At 45.1% G+C, this 21882-nt stretch overlaps 1 protein-coding gene across 1 annotated transcript in view; it reads right to left on the bottom strand.

Annotated features, from left to right (window-relative positions):
* Positions 1 to 505: 505 nt before the first annotated feature.
* DUSP3 (dual specificity phosphatase 3) overlaps positions 506 to 21882 on the bottom strand; it is a 90869-nt gene continuing 69492 nt past the window's right edge. The window contains exon 3 of the mRNA XM_056548701.1: positions 506 to 9688. Coding sequence (XP_056404676.1) covers positions 9483 to 9688 — 206 coding nt within the window. The 3' untranslated portion in view covers positions 506 to 9482. The remainder of the gene's footprint in view (positions 9689 to 21882) is intronic.

Raw genomic sequence — 21882 nt, 5'->3', positions numbered from 1 at the left:
CTGCAACTAATGCAACAGCTGGAGGCACCCTGATTGGAAAACACAGGTCTTTTGAATGGATGCAGCTCATTTATGTTTCAATGGGTGGGGTGGCTGATGTGTGGGAGGGAGGAAAATGGGATTATGGGATTTGTAGTCAAAAAAAGAAAAGTCAAATAGGAAATACCAGTTCACAAAAAGCTAGCCACAGTGTTATGGTAATCTCACAGCATAGCCATTTATCCCCAAGACAAGTGCGGATCCATCCTAAGCCTGTCCATTACTGTCTGCCAGGTACCTACTAAAATCACCTCTTTGAAACATTGGTGGTGAAGAAACTAAGGAGATTGGATCCCATTGGACCTGTTGGTTGGGACAATCTGTCTCCATTGGAACGCAAGGCCTTAAAGGGGTACTCCGCTGCTCAGCATTTGGAACATTGGGGGGGGGGGGGCTCATTATATCAGTGACTTCGGCACCTTTCACGACCCCAAACTAGTTATAAGGAAATGACACGGACAACTGGTCTGCAGTAGTTATTTATTCACACAGAACACGTAGGTGGACATACACAGGCAGGTGAGAGACATTTGCATATAAACCCTTGTGTTCACCTTCACCCATATATGTGCGAATCCATAGGCACCCGTGTGGTGTGGGAAATTAAATACAATGTAAAAACAAACAAGTGCAGTCACACGTTACGGCCATCGAGATCGAGACAAATATAAAACAAAGAGAATCGTCCATAAGGTAGATGAGTCTATGTATCAGAACAGAGCGGCTCACGCTTTACGGGGTGTTTGGCCAAGTGCATCATTTTTTAGGGTTGAGCCGGTGATAAAGTTGTATTGTGCAAACGTTGCATCATATACATATATATATATATATATATATATATATATATATATATATATGTATATGACACAACGTGTGTCCAGCATCACTTCCAAATGGCTGGAGATTTTTCGATGAAACTTGGTCACATGTGGAGTTAAATTAACCACCATTTGAGAGGGAGTTTTGTCTGAAGTCTCAATGCAAGTCTGTGGGACTTCCGGTACATCTCCTGATTGTGTTACTCTCAGGCTGCAGAGATTGCCCGGGACTTTTAAACATCCTGCCGACTGACCAGGAAGCAGGTGCAGAGGAAAGTTAGCCTGGTGGTCGGGGATATGAGGACAAGATATGAGCATTTGATATGAGGTCAGGATATGATGTTGGGATATGAGGACAGAATATAAGGACGGGATATAAGGACGGGATTTGAGGTCGGGATATGTGGATGAGATATGAAGACGGGATATGAGGACAAGATATGAGCATTTGATATGAGGTCGGGATATGATGTTGGGATATGAGGACAGAATATGAGGACGGGATATAAGGACGGGATTTGAGGTCGGGATATGTGGATGAGATATGAAGACGGGATATGAGGACGGGATATGGGGTTGAGATACGAGGACAGGATATGAGGATGGGATATGAGGACAGGATAGAAGGACGGGATATGAGGCAGGGATATGAGGACGGGATATGAGGCAGGGATATGAGGTCGGGATATGAGGTCGGGGTATGAGGACAGGATATGAGGAAGGAATATGAGGCTGGGATATGAGGTTGGGGTATGAGGTCGGGATATGAGGACAGGATACGAGGTTGGGATACGAGGACGGGATATGAGGTCAGGATAGAAGGACGGGATATGAGGACAGGATAGAAGGACGGGATGTGAGGACAGGATATGAGGAAGGAATATGAGGCCGAGATATGAGGTCGGGGTATGAGGTCAGGATATGAGGACGGGATACGAGGTCGGGATACGAGGAAAGGATATGAGGACGGGATATGAGGTCGGGATATGAGGTCGGGATTTCGGGACAGGATATGAAAACAGGACAAGGATGAGATATGAGGTCGGGATATGAGGATGGGATATGAGGACGTGATATGAGGACGTGATATGAGGTCGTGATATGAGGATGAGATATGAGGACGGGATACGAGGTCGGGATATGAGGTCAAGATTTGAGGTCACGATATGAGGTCGGGATATCAGGTCGGGATATGGGGACAGGATATGAAAACAGGACGAGAATGAGATATGAGGACGGCATATGAGGATGAGATATGAGGACGGGATAATGAGGATGAGATATGAGAATGGGATATAAGGACGGGATATGAAAATGGGACGAGTACGAGATATGAGGATGTGATTTGAGGATGGGATATAAGGATGGGATATGACACTGAGAAATCCCATCCTCATATCTCGTCCTCATATCCTGTCTCCAGGATATTAGGTGGAGAGCATCATTATTGCTTTTCCTCTCCCACAAGGTTTAGGTAGGCAGACGGGTACTCTCCTAGTATAACATCCAATAGTAGATGACAACCAGTGACATGATAGAGAAAGAAGCAATGAGAGAAATAGAGAATGAAGCAAAACTACAACTCCCAGCATGCCCTGACAGCCTATGGCAGAAAGTGATGTGCCCCCATTAAGTGGGAGAAGTTCATGTGTGTCCATCTGTTTTATACTGCTTAGTGCATTATGTGCTTTTCATAATTATAAAAAATGTAAAAGGGGTTACATAAGGTAAGAAAAAGGGGCCAATTTTTTTGCACTAAAAAAACAATACTACGGTATCTCAGCTTCACCCAGACACTACAGATGGGGGAGAGATGGCGAGATTTCTTGGAATTACAATTGCTATTAAAATAATTTAAACCCCCCCCCCCCCCCCCCCATTCTTTAAAAATTAATTAATTCAAAACATTTACAAATGTACAGTTGGTAAAAAAATAATAATACATAAAACAAAAATAATATAATCAGCTTAAAGGGGTACTCCGGTGCTCCCACATTCTGACATTTTGTCCAAAACATTCGGAGCCCAAGATCGTGATGCCACGGACACGCCTCCTCCATTCATGGTGTCACGCCACGCCCTCTCCCATAGACATGAATGGAGGGGGCGTGGCATGTGATCATGAGGGGGCGGGGCCGTGACGCCACAACCACAGGAACCCAGCGTTTGTTTAGATCGTCGGGTGCTGCGGGAGATCACAGGAGGGCCCCAGGAGCGGGACTCCCGTGATCAGACATCTTATCCCCTATCCTTTGGATAGGGGATAAGATGTGAAGCTGCGGAGTACCCCTTTAACACAACTAAAATATTTGGTTTTCTGTAAAGTCAACACAATGGAGGGGAATTACAACAGGAGAGTTTATCATTGGTTTCTTTCCTTGGTGTAAAACTCATTTTTTGCGCAACTCATTAAGACTCATTCAAGAAACAACTTGAATGTAGAGCGGCATGGTTGGGCTTTTTGCAGGGGTCGGTTATTTAACAACTGCGACTTTGCACACTCAAATTTTTGCGCAGTCTCACGCCGGGCCGGACCACACTTGTCTGCATCGAAGCAACTTTGCTAATTATAAGGAACGTGCCCATCTTTGATAAATGTTGGGAAGTCTGCCATGATTTAAAATGTACTCCAGGGATATATATTTACATATATTTCTGCCTGATATGCATGGCTCCTGTGGCCCCTGTTGTCTTGTCTGGCTGCTTTATAATCTTTGCCATCCTTTCCTCCTCTTCCCCATAAATACTACATTCCCCAGTAGCCATTGCAGCTGTACTGTCATTGTTGGCCAGCTCCTCACAAATCCCTCTCTCAGAGCAGCCCCCATCCTCCTGCCCAGTCAGCAGAGAGATACAGTGTGTGATTGGCTGAGGCGGCACACACCTCGCAGCTAAATGGAGCATGACTCATCAGTGCAGGGCAGAAACCACCTGGTCTGTGTCTCTCAAGAGGGTGGGGGCTGCTTTCAGAGAGGGATTTGGACAGAGACACAGAGGATGGCTCGATTTTTCTAGTGTTTTCCTCACTCCATGCATGTATGTGACGGCTGAAAGAGGGAAACCGCTCTATATAGCTAAGGAATGATATTTTAGATAATTAAATAGGTTGGTGAGGGGGGAAAGAATGGGCTATGGGGTTTAGTTCCCAGGAGTATCCCTTTAAGGCTTGAGAGTCAGGTGACTGGAAACTGGAAATTATATTGTCCTATGACGAAATGCTATTTGATATTGAAAGGACTGAAGAGCAAGGATGGCATGTCACTATGTAGCTCTAGTCCGGGGTTTCCCAACCAGTGTACCTCCAGCTATTGCAAAACTACAACTCCCAGCATGCTGGGAGTTGTAGTTTTACAACAGCTCATTGCACCCTGGTTGGGAAACACTGTTCTAGCCTAATCAACGATACCTATTTCCACAGTAGGTGATCTGTTGTGGTTAGCCATATATTTCTATGGGGGCTGCTCTCAGAGAGGGATCTCCGAGGAGCTAGACGACAGAGAGTAGAGCTGCATTGGCTGCTGGGAAATGTAGTATTTATGTTGAAGAGAGGAAAGGATGGCATTTCCCTGGAGTACCTTTTTAAGAATGGCGGTGGCTCGGTGATGCTTTGGGGGAGCTTTGCTGGACCCTCCAACTAGACATTTATCCCATGCTGGCCATTGATATGAATGGTTGACCATCTTTTTGGCTAACAACAGAAAAAAAATGCTTATCTTTCATTTCTGTTGCTCATAGAGTAGGCAGCATAAAAGGGCTGGCAGGTTTCTTTGAACAGTTCATTCTTTGAAGTGGGTATTTGCACTGAAGTTTTAAGTGCCATATGAACCAGGAAGGCACCCGGCACTTATGTCATACATATCCCATTCATGGTCACCAAAGCCGTTTGGCCTTCCTCAGGACTGGAATGTATGGAATAGAACAGTCTATTCTAATCTGGATCAATTTTTAAAAAATATATAGTATCATATTCCAGTTTTTAAACAGTTTAGCAAATACCGCAAGTCAATTAAAAAAAGCCAATAAAGTGCACTACTTTTAAAAAAAAATTACGTATAAAGACAATACATCGTACAAAACCACAATAAAACTAACTACTATAAATTCTTAAACCCTGGCTGCAATTTTGGACACACACGATATGGATTCTAAGGTGCATGGCCATGGCAAGAATGTGGGTGAAGTAGTTGAAACTACCCCAACTTTATTAGGAACAGCCATCTAGTACAACGTTGGGCCTTCTTTGGTCTTCGGAACTGCAGCCGGTTGACGCTATAAACGAACGCCGCGTGCAGCAGGGAGATTGCAGGGAACTCTACATCTGGTGCACGGCGCAAACTTCGCTCCGCACCGGATGACTGGCGATGCGGGGCAGAGGCTCGTGACTTCACGGCCACACCCCTCAATGCAAGTCTATGGGAGGGGGCGTGACGCCCCCTCCCATAGACTTACATTGAGGGGGGGTGGCTGTGATGTCATGAGCGGGGCGTGACCGTGACATCACGAGCATCCGATGCTGCACCCAATGCTCTAAACAAACGCCGGGTGAAGCAGGAAGATCGCGGAGGTCCCCAGCGGTTGGGACCACTGCGATCAGAAATCTCATTCCCTATCCTTTGGATAGGGAATAAGATGTCTAGGGGTGGAGTAGCCCTTTAAGGGTAGGTTCACACATGCCGTATTTTGCTAGGTATTCTGCTACCCACTAAAGTCAATGGGTGGAATAGTGCTCACCTTTTGTAGTTGTTTATATGGACACACCTACTTCGACAGCGTTTGCTGCGCTATTGCGGTGCAGCTGACCAGTACTCGAATCCAGGGGCCTCCTGGCCGAAAGGTGCAGCATCCAGATAGGTGGAACAGGAAAAACAACGGAAGATGCTGCGTAGGTAAGATGATGTCTTTTATTCCATAAGCTTTAAAACAGCCTTAAAACAAACGCGTTTAGGGTCTGTGACCCTTTCTCAATGTACAGCAGGCTTTATAAAACAATGTGGTATAGACGTATCTTATATAGCCCAGAGGCGCGGTAATGAGCACAGACCGTCGCCCGGGGGGGTGACGTCATTTGATTAGATTACAAAACATCCAGCTGATTGTGGAACATATATAAAGATATAAATGCTTGAAATAAACATTGGTAAAGCAGAACATCAGTATAAATCGTAAAGAGGGTATAGAATGGAAGCGAATTTCTTAAAAGATCGCCGCGGATCCTGACAGATGCGGATCCCGCTTATGAGCAGTGACACCTCCACAGTTGCATCCGTCATGTCTGGACACGGTATGTTTCTCAAAGTTTATATCTGTGTCCATTCATTCTGTTTCGCAGGGATCGTGTTGTTCGCCCGATATATTATAATTTGCAGCTACACTCAGATATATCAATGAATCAATGTGGTCTCTTATCTTAACAATCTCCTGTGTTTGATTGCTTTGGAAAGTTACCGTATTTTTCGCACTATAGGACGCACCGGCGTATAAGACGCACCCTATTTTTAGGTACAAAATCTAAAAAATTTAAGATTTTGAACCCAATAGTGGTCTTCAACCTGCGGACCTCCAGATGTTGCAAAACTACAACTCCCAGCATGCCCGGACAGCCGCACGTGTCCCCGCCACTCCGGACCTGTCACCACTGCCCTGGATGTCGCTTCGGAACGTCTCTGCTGCCGGCCGGGTATCCTTGCTCTCCGTCGCCGCCATCGCGTCGTTACGCACGCCGACGCACGTACACAACGACGTGATATGACGAGGAAGGAGAGCGCCGGCCATACAGGGGATCCCTGAATGGAGAAGACACCGAGGAGGCAGGTAAGGTCCCTCCCGGTGTCCTGTAAGCACTAACCCGGCTATTCAGTCGGGCTGTTTGGGACCGCCGCGGTGAAATCGCGGCGGTCCCGAACAGCCCGACTGAACAGCCGGGTTAGTGTCACTTCCCCTTCAGACGCGGCGGTCAGCTTTGATCGCCACGTCTGAAGGGTTAATACAGGGCATCACCGCGATCAGTGATGTCCTGTATTAGCCGCGGGTCACGGCTGTTGATGGCCGCAGGGACCGCCGCGATAGGTCTGTATTCGCCGTATAAGACGCACCAACTTTTTCCCCCCAGTTTTGGGGAAGAAAAAGTGCGTCTTATACGGCGAAAAATACAGTATGTTGCCATTTTTTATGTTTCTGCATAGTTTACACGTCTTCAAATTACATCTATAACAACCCGGAGCAGTTTTCTAGGATTTCTTTTGGCTTCCCGGGTTTGATTTAATTTTCGTGAGACGGGTGGGGGCTATAAATTCCTAGAAGGTTCTTGCTCTCCTGTAGGTGAAGCCTGGATTGATTGGTAGGATCTTCTTGAGTACTGGATCCTGTAATAATGTTTTCTAAAAATCTGTTGGATCTTGTTGTGACCAGTAGAATAATTGGTGATAAAATTATATTTGTGATCCTCTGACGGTTCTTTCTGCTTTCGTAGTGAATTATGATCTTGTCTTGATCGGTGATTTGATAATTCTCTCCTGTATGCTGCCTTTACCATTTGCTCGGAATACCCTTTTTCTTGGAGTCGTTTTTTAGTAATCTTGCTTTGGTTGATAAAATCTATCGTTTTGGAACAGTTCCTACCTATCCTATGGAACTGACCATATGGAATGTTCTCTTTCCATTTTCGGAGTTGGCAACTTTTAAAATCTAACAGACTATTACAGTCTACGGATTCAAAATAAGCCATAGCTATAATAGCAGCTCTTTCGGATGTCAATTCCAAGTCCAAGTATTCTATGCTCTCCTTATTGCACTTTCCAGATAGGGTCATATTCCAAGAGTTGTTGTTAAGATAATCAGTAAATTCAGTAAAAGAATTCTCCAGTCCGTCCCATATGAAGATTAGATCGTCTATGTATCTTCTATACATGACGATCTGTTCCTTCCACGGGTGATTACTATATATAAGTTCCTCCTCATATGCGCCCATATATAGATTAGCGAATGATGGGGCAAATCTAGTGCCCATGGCCGTGCCAGTGGTTTTCAGGTACATCTGGTCCTCAAAAATAAAATAATTATTACTTAAAATAAAGGAAATTCCATTAGTGACAAATGTTTTCTGTTTCTGAGAATCGATTTGATGACTTCAATCCCTTTGTTGTGTCGGGACATTCGAATAAAGAGCTGATACATCAAGCGTGGCCCATCTACGGTAAGTTTCTTTCCAGTTCTGATTTTTGAGAATATGAATAAGAGAGGGTGTGTCTTTTAGGTATGATTTTAATTGAATAACATATCTTTGTAGTAAAACGTCTATGTACTGTGAGATGTTGTTAGTGATAGAATTTATTCCGGAGATGATGGGACGGCCTGGCAGGTTCACAGGGTCTTTGTGGATTTTAAGTAAATGGTAGAACACTGGGATCCGAGGTTCTTATATCATTAGAAAGTCCCTTTCTTTTTGCTTAGGACTCCTTGATCATTTGCTTTGTCCACAAATTCCTTACAGGAGGCAGAAAAAAATCGTGGTGGGGTCTGTTGAAAGTGGTATGTAGTAGTTTCGATCCGATATTATAATCTAATCAAATGACGTCACCCCCGGGCGCCAGTCTGTACTAATTACCGCACCTCTGGGGTATATAAGATATGTCTACACCACATTGTTTTATAAAGCCTACTGTACATTGAGAAAGGGTCAAAGACCCGAAACGCGTTTGTTTTAAGGCTGCTTTAAAGCTTATGGAAGAAAAGACATCATCTTACCTACGCAGCATCTTCCTTTTGTCTGAGCGGTTTGGCACCAAATTATACTGCTGTTTTTCCTGTTCCACACCTATCTGGATCCTGTTTGAAATAGGGAGGGATCTATCAGCCATGGCCGGTGGGGCATCCAGAAGCAACCGGGGACCACATCAATGACTCACAGTTTAGACAAAAGGAAAGTGATGGCAGGTTCACCATGTTAAAGGGGTACTCCACTGCCCCAGCGTTCAGAACATTTTTTTCCGCACACTGGGTGCAGGCTGTGGGGGTCATGAATATAAACTGTTTTGATACATAGACCCAAAAACATCACAGTAAAATCTGTAAAGGCGTATGTTAGGCGTAAAGGTAATAGTTAAATGACAGAGAGCAAAAACAGTGTTAATAGCCAATGAGTCATGCTGATCACACTGAAACAAACAAAAGATGGGGGGCCCTTGGGTGTAAGGGTGTTGTGATGTACATGATTTGAATTCGAGCAAGTATAACCATTTAAAAAAATAAATCAACTTATTATAAAAAAAAAAAACACAAAAATATTTGGCAACTCAACTACATCAGGACAACACTGAACCATTGGGAGATCCCTTCCTGCTAATATTTGTTGCTTTTTGAACGAAACCCACCTCCTACACACAGTGAAGGCATCCATTTTAAAAGCCAAAAAAAGGCATCCAGACAACAACACACTAGGAACTAGTAACACTAGCAAGCCACAAGTTACATAAAGTCTCATGCCCCCCCCCCCCCCCCAACAATTGGGCTCCATAACTGCAACAAAAATGGCTGCCTACACAAAGTTTAGAGGGTGGCTCCACTGTTAAATCCCTGCTGTGGGAAGACATTGTACTTTAGGTACAATGCCGGAGCTCTGAGCTTTGATCAACACTTGATTTTGCCCTCTGACGCCAGTTTTTCATTGAGCTGGCACAACTGCTTTAGGAAACCATCATTGGGGCCAATCTCCCTCTTTTGCCGCACTGTGGCAACTGCAGTCTTCGCATCCATCTTGTGACGCAGCATGAGGTAAGCGATGACCAGCGTGGGCGAACGGCTGTAACCCTCGCGGCAGTGGACAAATACGCGACCTGAAAGCAGAAGACAACATTAGACTTGGTGAGTAGTTTGGGGTAAATAACATTTCCATAGTAATACGGTAATTGTAACTTTTGGGAAACATTTATACAGTACTTCTGGGGTTAATTCACATGACAAAGCTGCCTTATAAAGATGTACATAGAGCTAGGAATGTACCACTCTAGGCCTCCATTCTATATGAAGATTTATTCTGTACAAATGAAACAAGACAATGGTGGCGCACTCCATCTGTACATAAGACACCTGCTCAGTGACCTTGTGAGAAACCACTAAAACACCTTATTAATTTCCATCGGACACAGGCTGATGTTTTTTTTTCCTTGATGGTTGTCTCTTTACTTTCACAAGACCAATTTTTTAATTAACAAGCTCCATTGGTGATCTATATCAAGTGTAATTTTTTTCTCTCGAACCACTAAGATCAGTTGTAGTTCAAAACAACAAACAACCCCACTCCCCCATAAAAACAAAAAATGCAACAAAAACACAACGTAAATTAAAAGATGGCTCATAAACACAACTCATTCTTTTAAAGGGGTAATCCAGAATAGTTTTTTCTTCATCCTTTGACTCTGAGATACCAAGTTATAATCCTGCGTAATTCACTTCTATTAACTTCGGGCACCGCTTTGTCCTGTTTTCATGCACTGGACCCACACCCGGAAGTGCTGCAATGACCTTTCCCAGCATTCCATGCAGCCAGAGACAATATATGGGGCCCTGTTGGCACATACAAGGCATTACTAGCCATGTACTAGGTTTTTTAAATGAACTACCGTACTTGAATGTTGCCCAACATAAGTCACATGGTCTCCAGGGGTGTGGCTATGCTTCAGTGGGAGGGTGGTTGGCTGGGTGGAAGGGATTTATTGAAGTTCTGCTACCCACCCTTTTCAGCATAGCCATGCCCCCTGTAGACCATGCGACTTATTCTGAGCAAAGATCAAGTATGGTAGTTCATTTAAGAAGCCTAGTACATGGCTCGGTTATGGTTCCAACAGGGCCCCATGACCATCGGTGGATCGAATGTGTGGCCGTTTACTTCTGCCACTGTCACCAACACGTCTTCAGGTTGTGTGTGGTATTGTTGAAGTGAAGTGAATGGAGTCAAGTTGTAATACCACACACAACCTGAGGACAGGTGTGGTGGTGTTTTTGGAAGAAATTAAAGGGGTACTCAGCCCCTAGACATCTTATCCCCTATCCAAAGGATAGGGGATAAGATGTCTGATTGCGGGGTCCCGCCGTTGGGGATCTCGGCTGTGGCACCCCAGACATCCGATGCACGGAGCGAACTTCGCTTCATGTCGGATGACTGGCGATGCGGGGTGGAGGCTCATGACGTCACATTCACGCCCCCCTTGTGACGTCATTAGAAAGGTTAATGTTTTGCTAAGATGTATAACATACAAAAAGTTTTGGATTCTGACAGGGACCATTTAACAATTACCATGCTCAATCCTTCTATTCCCCGATATAACCTGTCAGGGGACAGATGAGAAGCCATACACAGAAGCCATCTGGGGCAATTGGCATCGGACTCATAAGGTTTTTTTTTTTTTACCTTCCTCTGGATCAACACAGTAGGGACACAATAGGGATACAGGTTGAAATTGATGGACTCCTTTGGACAACTTTTCTTCTATGTGTAGTGAGGCCTTTTCTTTGTCCCTTGAAAATAGGTAGATAAAACGTTTACCATTATCTGTATGGAAGCTGTCAGTAAGTATGTTATTTCCCTGCAGCGCCACCACAGGAGAGACTAAGGATTACACAGTGCCCATTCAAATCAATGGGATTGATGTGTAACACGGAATGGGTCCAACAGTTAAAGCTCTTCACTCTGAATTAGAAATGAGGATAAAAAAAACCCTTCTTTTTTAACTCATAAATCCCTAAAATGGTATATAAAAATGGGTTTTCTTAACTGGATAGCCCCTCTAAAGGGGTACTCCACTGGCCAGCATTCGGAACATTTAGTTCCGAACGTTGTGCACGCGCTGCAGGTGTCGGCCACACACCCTCGTGACGTCAGACCTAGCCCCTCAATGCAAGTCTACGGGAGGGGGCGTGACGGCCGTCACGCCCCCTCCCACAGACTTGCATTGAGGGGGCGTGGTCTGACGACAAGAGGGGGCGTGGCGTGGCCGACCCCTGCAGCGCGAGCACAGCGTTGTTAACTAAATGTTCCGAACGCTGCCCAGTGGTGTACCCCTTTAAGACTTCTGCCTTAGATAATCATTGATATTCCGGCACTTGGGACCCTGCGCAATCAGTTGTCGTCTTCAGGAAAAGCTCGGATCTGCCATACATTTCTCCTGCAGTGGCGGCACCATGGCAATTGTAGTATCGCTCTGATGTATTATTCCACATCAAGTGCAAGACCCCAAGACTCTCTTGAACGGCACTTATTCCGGATTGCCACCTGCTGAAGAGAACTAATACCGCAGCACTGAACGTAATGGAGCGGCTGGAGACGGAGACTAATGGAGATTCTTGGAGACTAATGGAGATCAAAAAACCTTGCTTCAAATACATTCTGACATTTCAGTAAATACAAAGTAAAACACGACCTGTGACCTGACCCCTACAGACTATGGAACCTGCAAAGAGCAACTAAAAAATATCAACACGACTAATTGTCAGGCTGAATAAGAACATATCAAATGTCATATACAAAAAAATATATATATATATAATGCTTCTATATGTTACTCACTAGGTCATGCAGATGCTTTTCATGTCTTTTTTATGTGTCTAGTTTCTGTATTTGGCTCACAAATCCCTCTGTTCTGCGGCTCACTCTGACATTCTGACATCCACTGCTCAGGAAGGGGCGTGCCAGAGACAAGCACTGAGCCCGCCCTCACTCACCATGCATTCACTTCCCTTCCTGAGTCTGCTGTGCCGTGCAGGGTCTCTTCATCCAATCACTGCAGGCTGCTCTGTAACCCCCTCTCTCTGAATACCAGGCAGGATTATACAGGCAGGGGGAGGGTAATAAGAAGCCACGCCCCTCAATATACAACATTAACACCATATGACTGTAAAATTAAGTTCACACCCATCTGATTGATTCCTTAAAGGGGTACTCCACTGGAAAACATTTTGTTTTAAATCACATGGTGCCATAAAGTTAAACAGATTTGTAAATAACTTTTATTAAAAAATCTTAATCCTTCCATTACTTATCAGCTGCTGTAGTAAGGTCTTATGTTTTTGAATTTCTTTTCTGTCTGACGACACTGCTCTCTGCTGACACCTCTGTCGATGTCAGGAACTGTCCAGAGCAGGACAGGTTTGCTATGGGGATTTGCTCCTACTCTGGGCAGTTCCTAAAATGGACAGATGTGTCAGCAGAGAGCACTGGGGTCAGGCAGAAAGTAAATTCAAAAAGAAAAGAACTTCCTGTGAAGCATACAGCAGCTAATAAGTACTGGAAGGATTAAATTTTGAATAGAAGTAGTTTACAAATCTTACATTTCTGGCACTAGTTGATTTACCAAAAACATTTTTTTTTTTTTGCAGCGGAGTATCTATTTAAATTGTCAGACAAAATATAAACCTGTATATAAAGAAACCCCTAAGTATAATGCCAGAGATCCTACAGGTGGATTTTTCAGGCCCCTGGCCCTGTTTTGTAGAAGAAGGGCAAGACCTGAAAGCCCCCGACAAGCACGGCGGCGCTCAGAGGGGTGTATAGAGCGGGCTCCTGACTCCTGCCATACTCTGCAGCCCCCGGCTGGTTTCAGTAGCTGGGAGCCGCCGCTAATAGCCAGCATGCGGCCGGCTATTAACCCTTTAGATCGCCGCTGTCAAAGTTGTGAATGCTCGTGGGGTGGATGCCCGCAGCGTGATCGTGCGCGGGGGGTGGTCGGTGGGCGATCCACTATAGAGGTAGCCGGAGGGATTACCTCTGATTCCCTGGTGTCTGTGGCTCTGTCATTGATATATCCTGGCTGGACTAGTCTCTATCAGTGGATCGCAGAGCACACAGATCAATGGAGTTCAATAGAACTCTATTGATCTGTATGAAGAATCTAATGATTCCTTCTAAAAGTCCCCTAAGGGACTAATAAAGTGTAAAAAAAAAATAAGTTTTAATAAAAGTTTAAAAGACACACATGAACCTCTTCCATATTAAAAGTTCAATTCACCCCCTTTTCCTATATAAAAACATGTAAATATAATAAAAAAAATAAACTTATTTGGTATTTCTGTGTGTGTAACTGTACAAAATATTAAAATATAACATTATGTATCCCGTATGGAAAATTATGGTTTTTTTTTAATTAGTAAAACATGAATGGAAACTATATAAATCTGGTATCGCTGTAATCAGGCGACCTAAAGTATCAAAACAATATGTTATCTCAACCACAAGGTAAATGGCGTAGAAAAGAAAACCACCAAATTTGCTAAATTATCTTTTACTATTTCAATTTCACTTCACCAATATTTTTTTGTTTTTGTTTCGGAGCAAATGTTATGGAACACGTAAAAGTAGGTAGTTATGGCTATTATAGGGCGAAGAGGAAGAATCGAGAGTGTAAAAGCGAAAATTGCCCCGGACAAGTGGATCGTCATGAGGGACAAGTAGATTTTGCTCCATTTTTGTCCCGTGGACAAGTAGTTTTTAATTAAATTTCCACACCCCTGCCCAATGGACCCCATTCAAGTCAGTGGGATCCGTAGGGACCTAGCAGTGTCTGTTGTGCTCCGACCCGTTCATGTTCCATTATGCTATTTTTTACTTTTTGAGTCGAAGGGACCCTGAATGGGTCGGAGCCGTGTGAACTTAGCCTAACTGAGCAATTGTAAGAACAGTGGTTGGTGACAAGCAAGCAGAACTCACGTTACCTATAGTAGTCAACGTTACAGGGTCATAACTGTGGCTCCCAGTACTCAGATACCCTCAGGACTTACAGTAGAGGCAAACAATATGACAATCAAACAATTTCAAGCAAGAAAAACACACAAAGCACATATCAATACAGGCAGGTATAAGGAATAACAATAGCAACTCACCGAGAGAGGACAGGAACCAGAATGATGGCATGATGAAGGCACAAATGAACAATGACGATGGCAGCAAAAAATTAAGCAAAAGATGATGAACAGAACAAATATAAAAACTAAACCTAGCTAGCTGTCCCTAATCTCTCCCTGAATGCAAACCTAACATTATAGGGGTACTCCACCCCTAGACATCCTATACCCTATCCAAAGGATAGGGGTTTAAGATGTCTGATCGTGGGGGTCCCCCTGCTGGGACCCCCGTGATCTCTGTGAAGCACCCGGCATTTGTTTAGAATGTTAGGTGCGGGTGGCGGGGTCGGGACGTCATGGCCATAACCCTCGTTACGTCACACCACGCCCCATCAATGCAAGTCTATGGGAGGGGGCGTGGCGGATGCCACGCCCCCTCCCATAGACTTGCATTGAGGGGGCGTGGTGTGACATCACGAGGGGGTGTGACCAAGATGTCACGACCCAGCCTCCCGCTCCAAGCGTTCCGGTAAAATGTTCCGATCGCTGGGGCACCGTTGAGCTTGACTGTCTATGTAAATAGCTCTATGGAAATCCTAGCGGAAACTATAAGCAGGCACTAGGACCCAGAGACAAGAGCATGGAAGAGCGAGAGTTAAACAGACAAGTGCGAGTGTCGACAACAGCACAAAGAAGGTCCCGGCACTTCTGTGTAGATGCAAAGTAGTTCGGTTTGTGTCATCACGACAGCGGGATACAGGGCGTGTTTTGGTGTTTTTGCTTTATGTTAGGGACTTTCCTTATTCACGTGCACTGCGACCCCCAGCAGAAGTGCCGATCAACCTTCTCTCCAGGAACAACTTCTAAATACAAACACAAGAAAATTCCAAAAACTTACCGAGGTAGGAAGGACAAGACTAGACTGGAACGTGGCACTAGAAGCACATGAAACAAAGAAGCAAATGCTATAATCCGCACAGAACTGCAAAAGACAGGCAGGGTTATCCTCTTAAAGTGTACCTGTCGTCAACAAAAACTTTTTATAAAATGTAGATAATACCATTATATGTATATTTGTATTATACATTGGTTAAAAAATGTGAATATTTTCGGCCCTGCAGCTATTGCCTGTGTGTCTCTATGAGGAGTCCAAATACAGGAAGTGAGGGTGGACAAGCAGGGCTCTGTGCACTGAGGACAAGCGGGGCTCTGTACCCTGAGGACAAGCAGGGCTCTGTACACTGAGGACAAGCGGGGCTCTGTACACTGAGGACAAGCGGGGCTCTGTACACTGAGGACAAGCGGGGCTCTGTACACTGAGGACAAGCGGGGCTCTGTACACTGAGGACAAGCGGGGCTCTGTACACTGAGGACAAGCGGGGCTCTGTACACTGAGGACAAGCGGGGCTCTGTACACTGAGGACAAGCGGGGCTCTGTACACTGAGGACAAGCGGGGCTCTGTACACTGAGTAAAAGCGGGGCTCTGTACACTGAGGACAAGCGGGGCTCTGTACACTGAGGACAAGCGGGGCTCTGTACACTGAGGACAAGCGGGGCTCTGTACACTGAGGACAAGCGGGGCTCTGTACACTGAGGACAAGCGGGGCTCTGTACACTGGGGACAAGCGGGGTTCTGTTCGCTGAGGACAAGCGGGGCTCTGTACGCTGAGGACAAGCGGGGCTCTGTACGCTGAGGACAAGCGGGGCTCTGTACGCTGAGGACAAGCGGGGCTCTGTACCCTGAGGACAAGCGGGGCTCTGTACGCTGAGGACAAGCAGGGCTCTGTACGTGAGGACAAGCGGGGCTCTGTGCCCTGAGGACAAGCGGGGCTCTGTACGCTGAGGACAAGCGGGGCTCTGTGCCCTGAGGACAAGCGGGGCTCTGTACGCTGAGGACAAGCGGGGCTCTGTGCACTGAGGACAAGCAGGGCTCTGTACACTGAGGACAAGCGGGGCTCTGTACACTGAGGACAAGCGGGGCTCTGTACACTGAGGACAAGCGGGGCTCTGTACACTGAGGACAAGCGGGGCTCTGTACACTGAGGACAAGCGGGGCTCTGTACACTGAGGACAAGCAGGGCTCTGTACACTGAGGACAAGCAGGGCTCTGTACACTGAGGACAAGCGGGGCTCTGTACACTGAGGACAAGCGGGGCTCTGTACACTGAGGACAAGCGGGGCTCTGTACACTGAGGACAAGCGGGGCTCTGTACACTGAGGACAAGCGGGGCTCTGCACACTGAGGACAAGCGGGGCTCTGCACACTGAGGACAAGCGGGGCTCTGCACACTGGGGACAAGCGGGGCTCTGTAAATTGGGGACAAGCGGGGCTCTGTACACTGAGGACAAGCGGGGCTCTGTATACTGAGGACAAGCGGGGCTCTGTACACTGAGGATAAGTGGGGCTCTGTACACTGAGGACAAGCGGGGCTCTGTACACTGAGGACAAGCGGGGCTCTGTACACTGAAGACAAGCGGGGCTCTGCACACTGAGGACAAGCAGGGCTCTGTGCACTAAGAAAAAGCAGGACAGTGTGCACTGAAGCTCTATAACATGCTTCTGGCTCATACATCAGGATGATTGACAAGCCAGGAGCCTGCACAGAGCCCTGCTTGTCCCGCCCTCACTTCCTGTTTTTGGACTCCTCATAGAGACACACAGGCAATAGCAGCAGGGACAGCATTTTTTTCACCCAAAAATATACACAATTTCTAACCAATGTCTATTACAAATATACATATAATGGTGTTCTCTATATTATATAAAAAGTTTTTGTTGATGACAGGTACACTTTAAAACCATACCATGCTGGCAGTCATGATTAGCCAATCCAGATCAATAGATCTGCTGGGAGACACGCTGTACGGCGACTGCTCCAAACGGACAGGAGAAGAAAGGATTGAGTTTATGCTTCACATTTACCCCTGAAGAAGCTGTGGGTGCCACCAGTGACGGTGATACACGTTGGGATTATTTTCTGTAGTACGAGAGGGTGGGTTTAGCTATTCTCCATTCATTGTTCTCTTTTGAGACATCGGTATAAGTGCTATTAGTCTTATTTGTTGACGTCACATGATTAATTGCTGTTAGTTATACATCCGGGTGGTTATTTGGCCCTTTATTAATAGCACGGGCACTTTACTTGTTAGGCACATTACTCAGGCTTTGTTTGATTTACTGACAGGATCATCATGTTTCCAGTCTATTGGCCATACTCACTGTAGGTTACCGTATTTTTCGCCCTATAGGACGCACCGGCGTATAAGACGCACCCAATTTATAGGTGCAAAATTAAAAAAAATAAAGATTTTGAACCCAATAGTGGTCTTCAACCTGCAGACCTCCAGATGTTGCAAAACTACAACTCTGCAGGAAGAGGTAATACTCACGTGTCCCCGCCGCTCCGGACCCGTCACCACTGCCCTGGATGTCGCTCCGGAACGTCTCTGCTGCCGGCCGGGTATCCTCGCTCTCCGTCGCCGCCATCACGTCGTTACGCACACCGACGCACGTACGCAACGACGTGATGACGATGAAGGAGAGCGCCGGCCATACAGGGGATCCCTGAACGGAGAAGACACCGAGGAAGCAGGTAAGGTCCCTACCGGTGTCCTGTAAGCACTAACACGGCTATTCAGTCGGGCTGTTCGGGACCGCCGCGGTCCCGAACAGCCCGACTGAACAGCCAGGTTAGTGTCACTTTCCCTTCAGACGCGGCGGTCAGCTTTGATCGCCGCGTCTGAAGGGTTAATACAGGGCATCACCGCGATCGGTGATGTCCTGTATTAGCCGCGGGTCCCGGCCGTTGATGGCCGCAGGGACCGCCGCGATAGGGATGTATTCGCCATATAAGACGCACCGACTTTTTCCCCCCAGTTTTGGGGAATAAAAAGTGCGTCTTATACGGCGAAAAATACGGTATTTGTCTAATTAATTTTGGCAGATAATTATTTTGTCACAGCCAAATTACACTTTAATCTCATTGTTTTTTCCTCCTCGCCTTCTTAGAGCCATAATTGTTTTATTTTTCCATCTACAGACCCATATGAGGGCTTGTTTTTTGCGCGACCAATTAGACTTTGTAATGACACCATTCATTTTACCATAAAATGTAGGGTGAAATAAATAACTAGTATTTGTTTTTTTTCGTGGGGAAAAGACTGACATTAACCCCTTAAGGACTCAGCCCATTTTGGCCTTAAGGACTCAGGACAATTTAATTTTTACGTTTTCATTTTTTCCTCCTTGCCTTCTAAAAATCATAACTCTTTTATATTTTCATCCACAGACTAGTATGAGGGCTTATTTTTTGCGCGACCAGTTGTCCTTTGTAATGACATCACTCATTATATCATAAAATGTATGGCGCAACCAAAAAACACTTTTTGTGGGGAAATTAAAACAAAAAACGCAATTTTGCTAATTTTGGAAGGTTTTGTTTTCACGCCGTACAATTTATGGTAAAAATGACGTGTGTTCTTTATTCTGAGGGTCAATACGATTAAAATGATACCCATTATTATATACTTTTATATTATTGTTGCGCTTAAAAAAAATCACAAACTTTTTAACCAAATTAGTACGTTTATAATCCCTTTATTTTGATGACCTCTAACTTTTTTATTTTTCCGTATAAGTGGCGGTATGGGGGCTCATTTTTTGCGCCATGATCTGTACTTTTTTTTGATACCACATTTGCATATAAAAAACTTTTAATACACTTTTTATAATTTTTTTTTTAATAAAATGTATTAAAAAAGTAGGAATTTTGGACTTTTTTTTATTTTTTTTCGTTCACGCCGTTCACCGTACGGGATCATTAACATTTTATTTTAATAGTTCGGACATTTACGCACGCGGCGATACCAAATATGTCTATAAAAAATGTTTTTTACGCTTTTTGGGGGTAAAATAGGAAAAAACGGACGTTTTACTTTTTAATTGGGGGAGGGGATTTTTCACTTTTTTTTTTACTTTTACTTTTACATTTTTTTTTACACTTGAATAGTCCCCATAGGGGACTATTCATAGCAATACCATGATTGCTAATACTGATCTGTTCTATGTATAGGACATAGAACAGATCAGTATTATCGGTCATCTTCTGCTCTGGTCTGCTCGATCACAGACCAGAGCAGGAGACGCCGGGAGCCGCACGGAGGAAGGTGAGGGGACCTCCGTGCGGCGTTATGAATGATCGGATCCCCGCAGCAGCGCTGCGGACGATCCGATCGTTCATTTAAATCGCGAACTGCCGCAGATGCCGGGATCTGTATTGATCCCGGCACCTGAGGGGTTAATGGCGGACGCCCGCGAGATCGTGGGCGTCGGCCATTGCCGGCGGGTCCCTGGCTGCGTTAAGTACCACCTCACCAGGACGTACATTTACGTCCTGCGTCCTTAAGGGTTAAAGGGGTACTCCGGTGAAAAACTCTTTTTTTTTTTTTTTTTTTTAAATCAACTGGTGCCAGAAAGTTAAACAGATTTGTAAATTACTTCTATTAAAAAATCTTAATCCTTCCAGTACTTTTTAGCTGCTGAATACTACAGTGGAAATTCTTTTCCATTTGAAACACAGAGCTCTCTGCTGACATCATGAGCACAGTGCTCTCTGCTGACATCTCTGTCCATTTTAGGAACTGTCCAGGGTAAAAGGAAATCCCCATAGCAAACATATGCGGTTCTGGACAGTTCCTAAAATGGACAGAGATGTCAGCAGAGAGCACTGTGCTCGTGATGTCAGCAGAGAGCTCTGTGTTCCAAAAAGAAAAGAATTTCCTCTGTAGTATTCAGCAGCTAAAAAGTACTGGAAGGATTAATATTTTTTAATAGAAGTAATTTACAAATCTGTTTAACTTTCTGGCACCAGGAGTACCCCTTTAAGACTGACACGTTCTCTTTATTCTGTAGATCAATACAATTAAAACAATACCTATATTTACATACTTGTCTGTTATGGTAGTTTTTTCAAACTTTTTTGATGAAATAAAAGTAGCATCCGGAGTACTCTTTTAATGTTTTCTTGTTCTCAGATTGTATCTAACCCGGTTTTAAAGCCCTCACCTGTTTTTGCTGTGACCAGTTCCTGAGGTAGACTGCTCCATTAATTTACAGTTCTTATGGTAGAGAATGCTTTGTCGCCTCTGGAGATTGAACTTTTTTGTCCGGACAGAAGGAGTTCCCCTCTTGTCTTAGGAGGTTTTACCTGGAACAGTTTTCCACCATATTTTTTGTATAGTTCATTTATATACTTAAAGGAGCATTACATTTCAGCAAATCGTATTTAATTAAGACTAAGAAATCACACCAAGAAATATATCTTACTAATATAGTGTTATCACAAAGTGTACTGACTTCAGAATGGTATTGGGTGATTGTGTAGTCCTCTTATTGTCAGTGTGGTGTTGTCTCAGCAACTCCCTGGTTCCTCCCTTTCTCTTTACAGGAAGTTGTGTAGTCCTCTCATGGTCAGTGTGGTGTTGTCTCAGCAACTCCCTGGCTCCTCCCTTTCTCCTTACAGAAAGTTGTGTAGTCCTCTCATTGTCAGTGGTGTTGTCTCAGCAACTCCCTGGCTCCCCTCTTTCTCCCTACAGGAAGTTGTGTAGTACTCCCATTGACAGTGTGGTGTTGTCTCAGCAACTCCCTGGCTCCTCCCTTTTTCCTTACAGGAAGTTGTGTAGTCCTCTCGTTGTCAGTGTGGTGTTGTCTGAGCAGCTCTCTGGCTCCTCCCTCCTGAGAGGATGCATCTTCCTCTGCTGTCTTAGAAGAGGTAGCTAGATCTTATCTCTGATATCAGGTTCTTCCCCCTGACTGATATTATCAACCTAAAGTTGAAGGCACCGTGGTTGGGAAACACTGTCCAAAGTAATAATAGGGGCGCGGGGAAAACATAGGAAACCTGATGCCCATCTAGCTCCGGTCCCCGTAGATCTGCCTCAGATCCCCTTCTCTCGACAATCAGCTGGTTCCAGGACCTTTCTTGCTCAGCCAATCAGTGACCTCAGCAGTGTCATGTGTCAGGCCAGCATGGAGGAGAAACGGATCTGTGGCAGATCTAGTGGGAACTGGGGCAAGGTAAGTATCAGGTTTTATATGGGGAAGATGTGACATGGGGGGGTGACATGAGGGTGTGTACATAAAATGTTGGAGATGTGACATGGGGGTAGAATGGGAGGGCGTGACATGGGGGAATG

Source organism: Hyla sarda, chromosome 12 (genome assembly GCF_029499605.1).
Source record: "Hyla sarda isolate aHylSar1 chromosome 12, aHylSar1.hap1, whole genome shotgun sequence".
Taxonomy (NCBI): domain Eukaryota; kingdom Metazoa; phylum Chordata; class Amphibia; order Anura; family Hylidae; genus Hyla; species Hyla sarda.
This window is presented reverse-complemented; position numbering and strand designations above follow the sequence as displayed.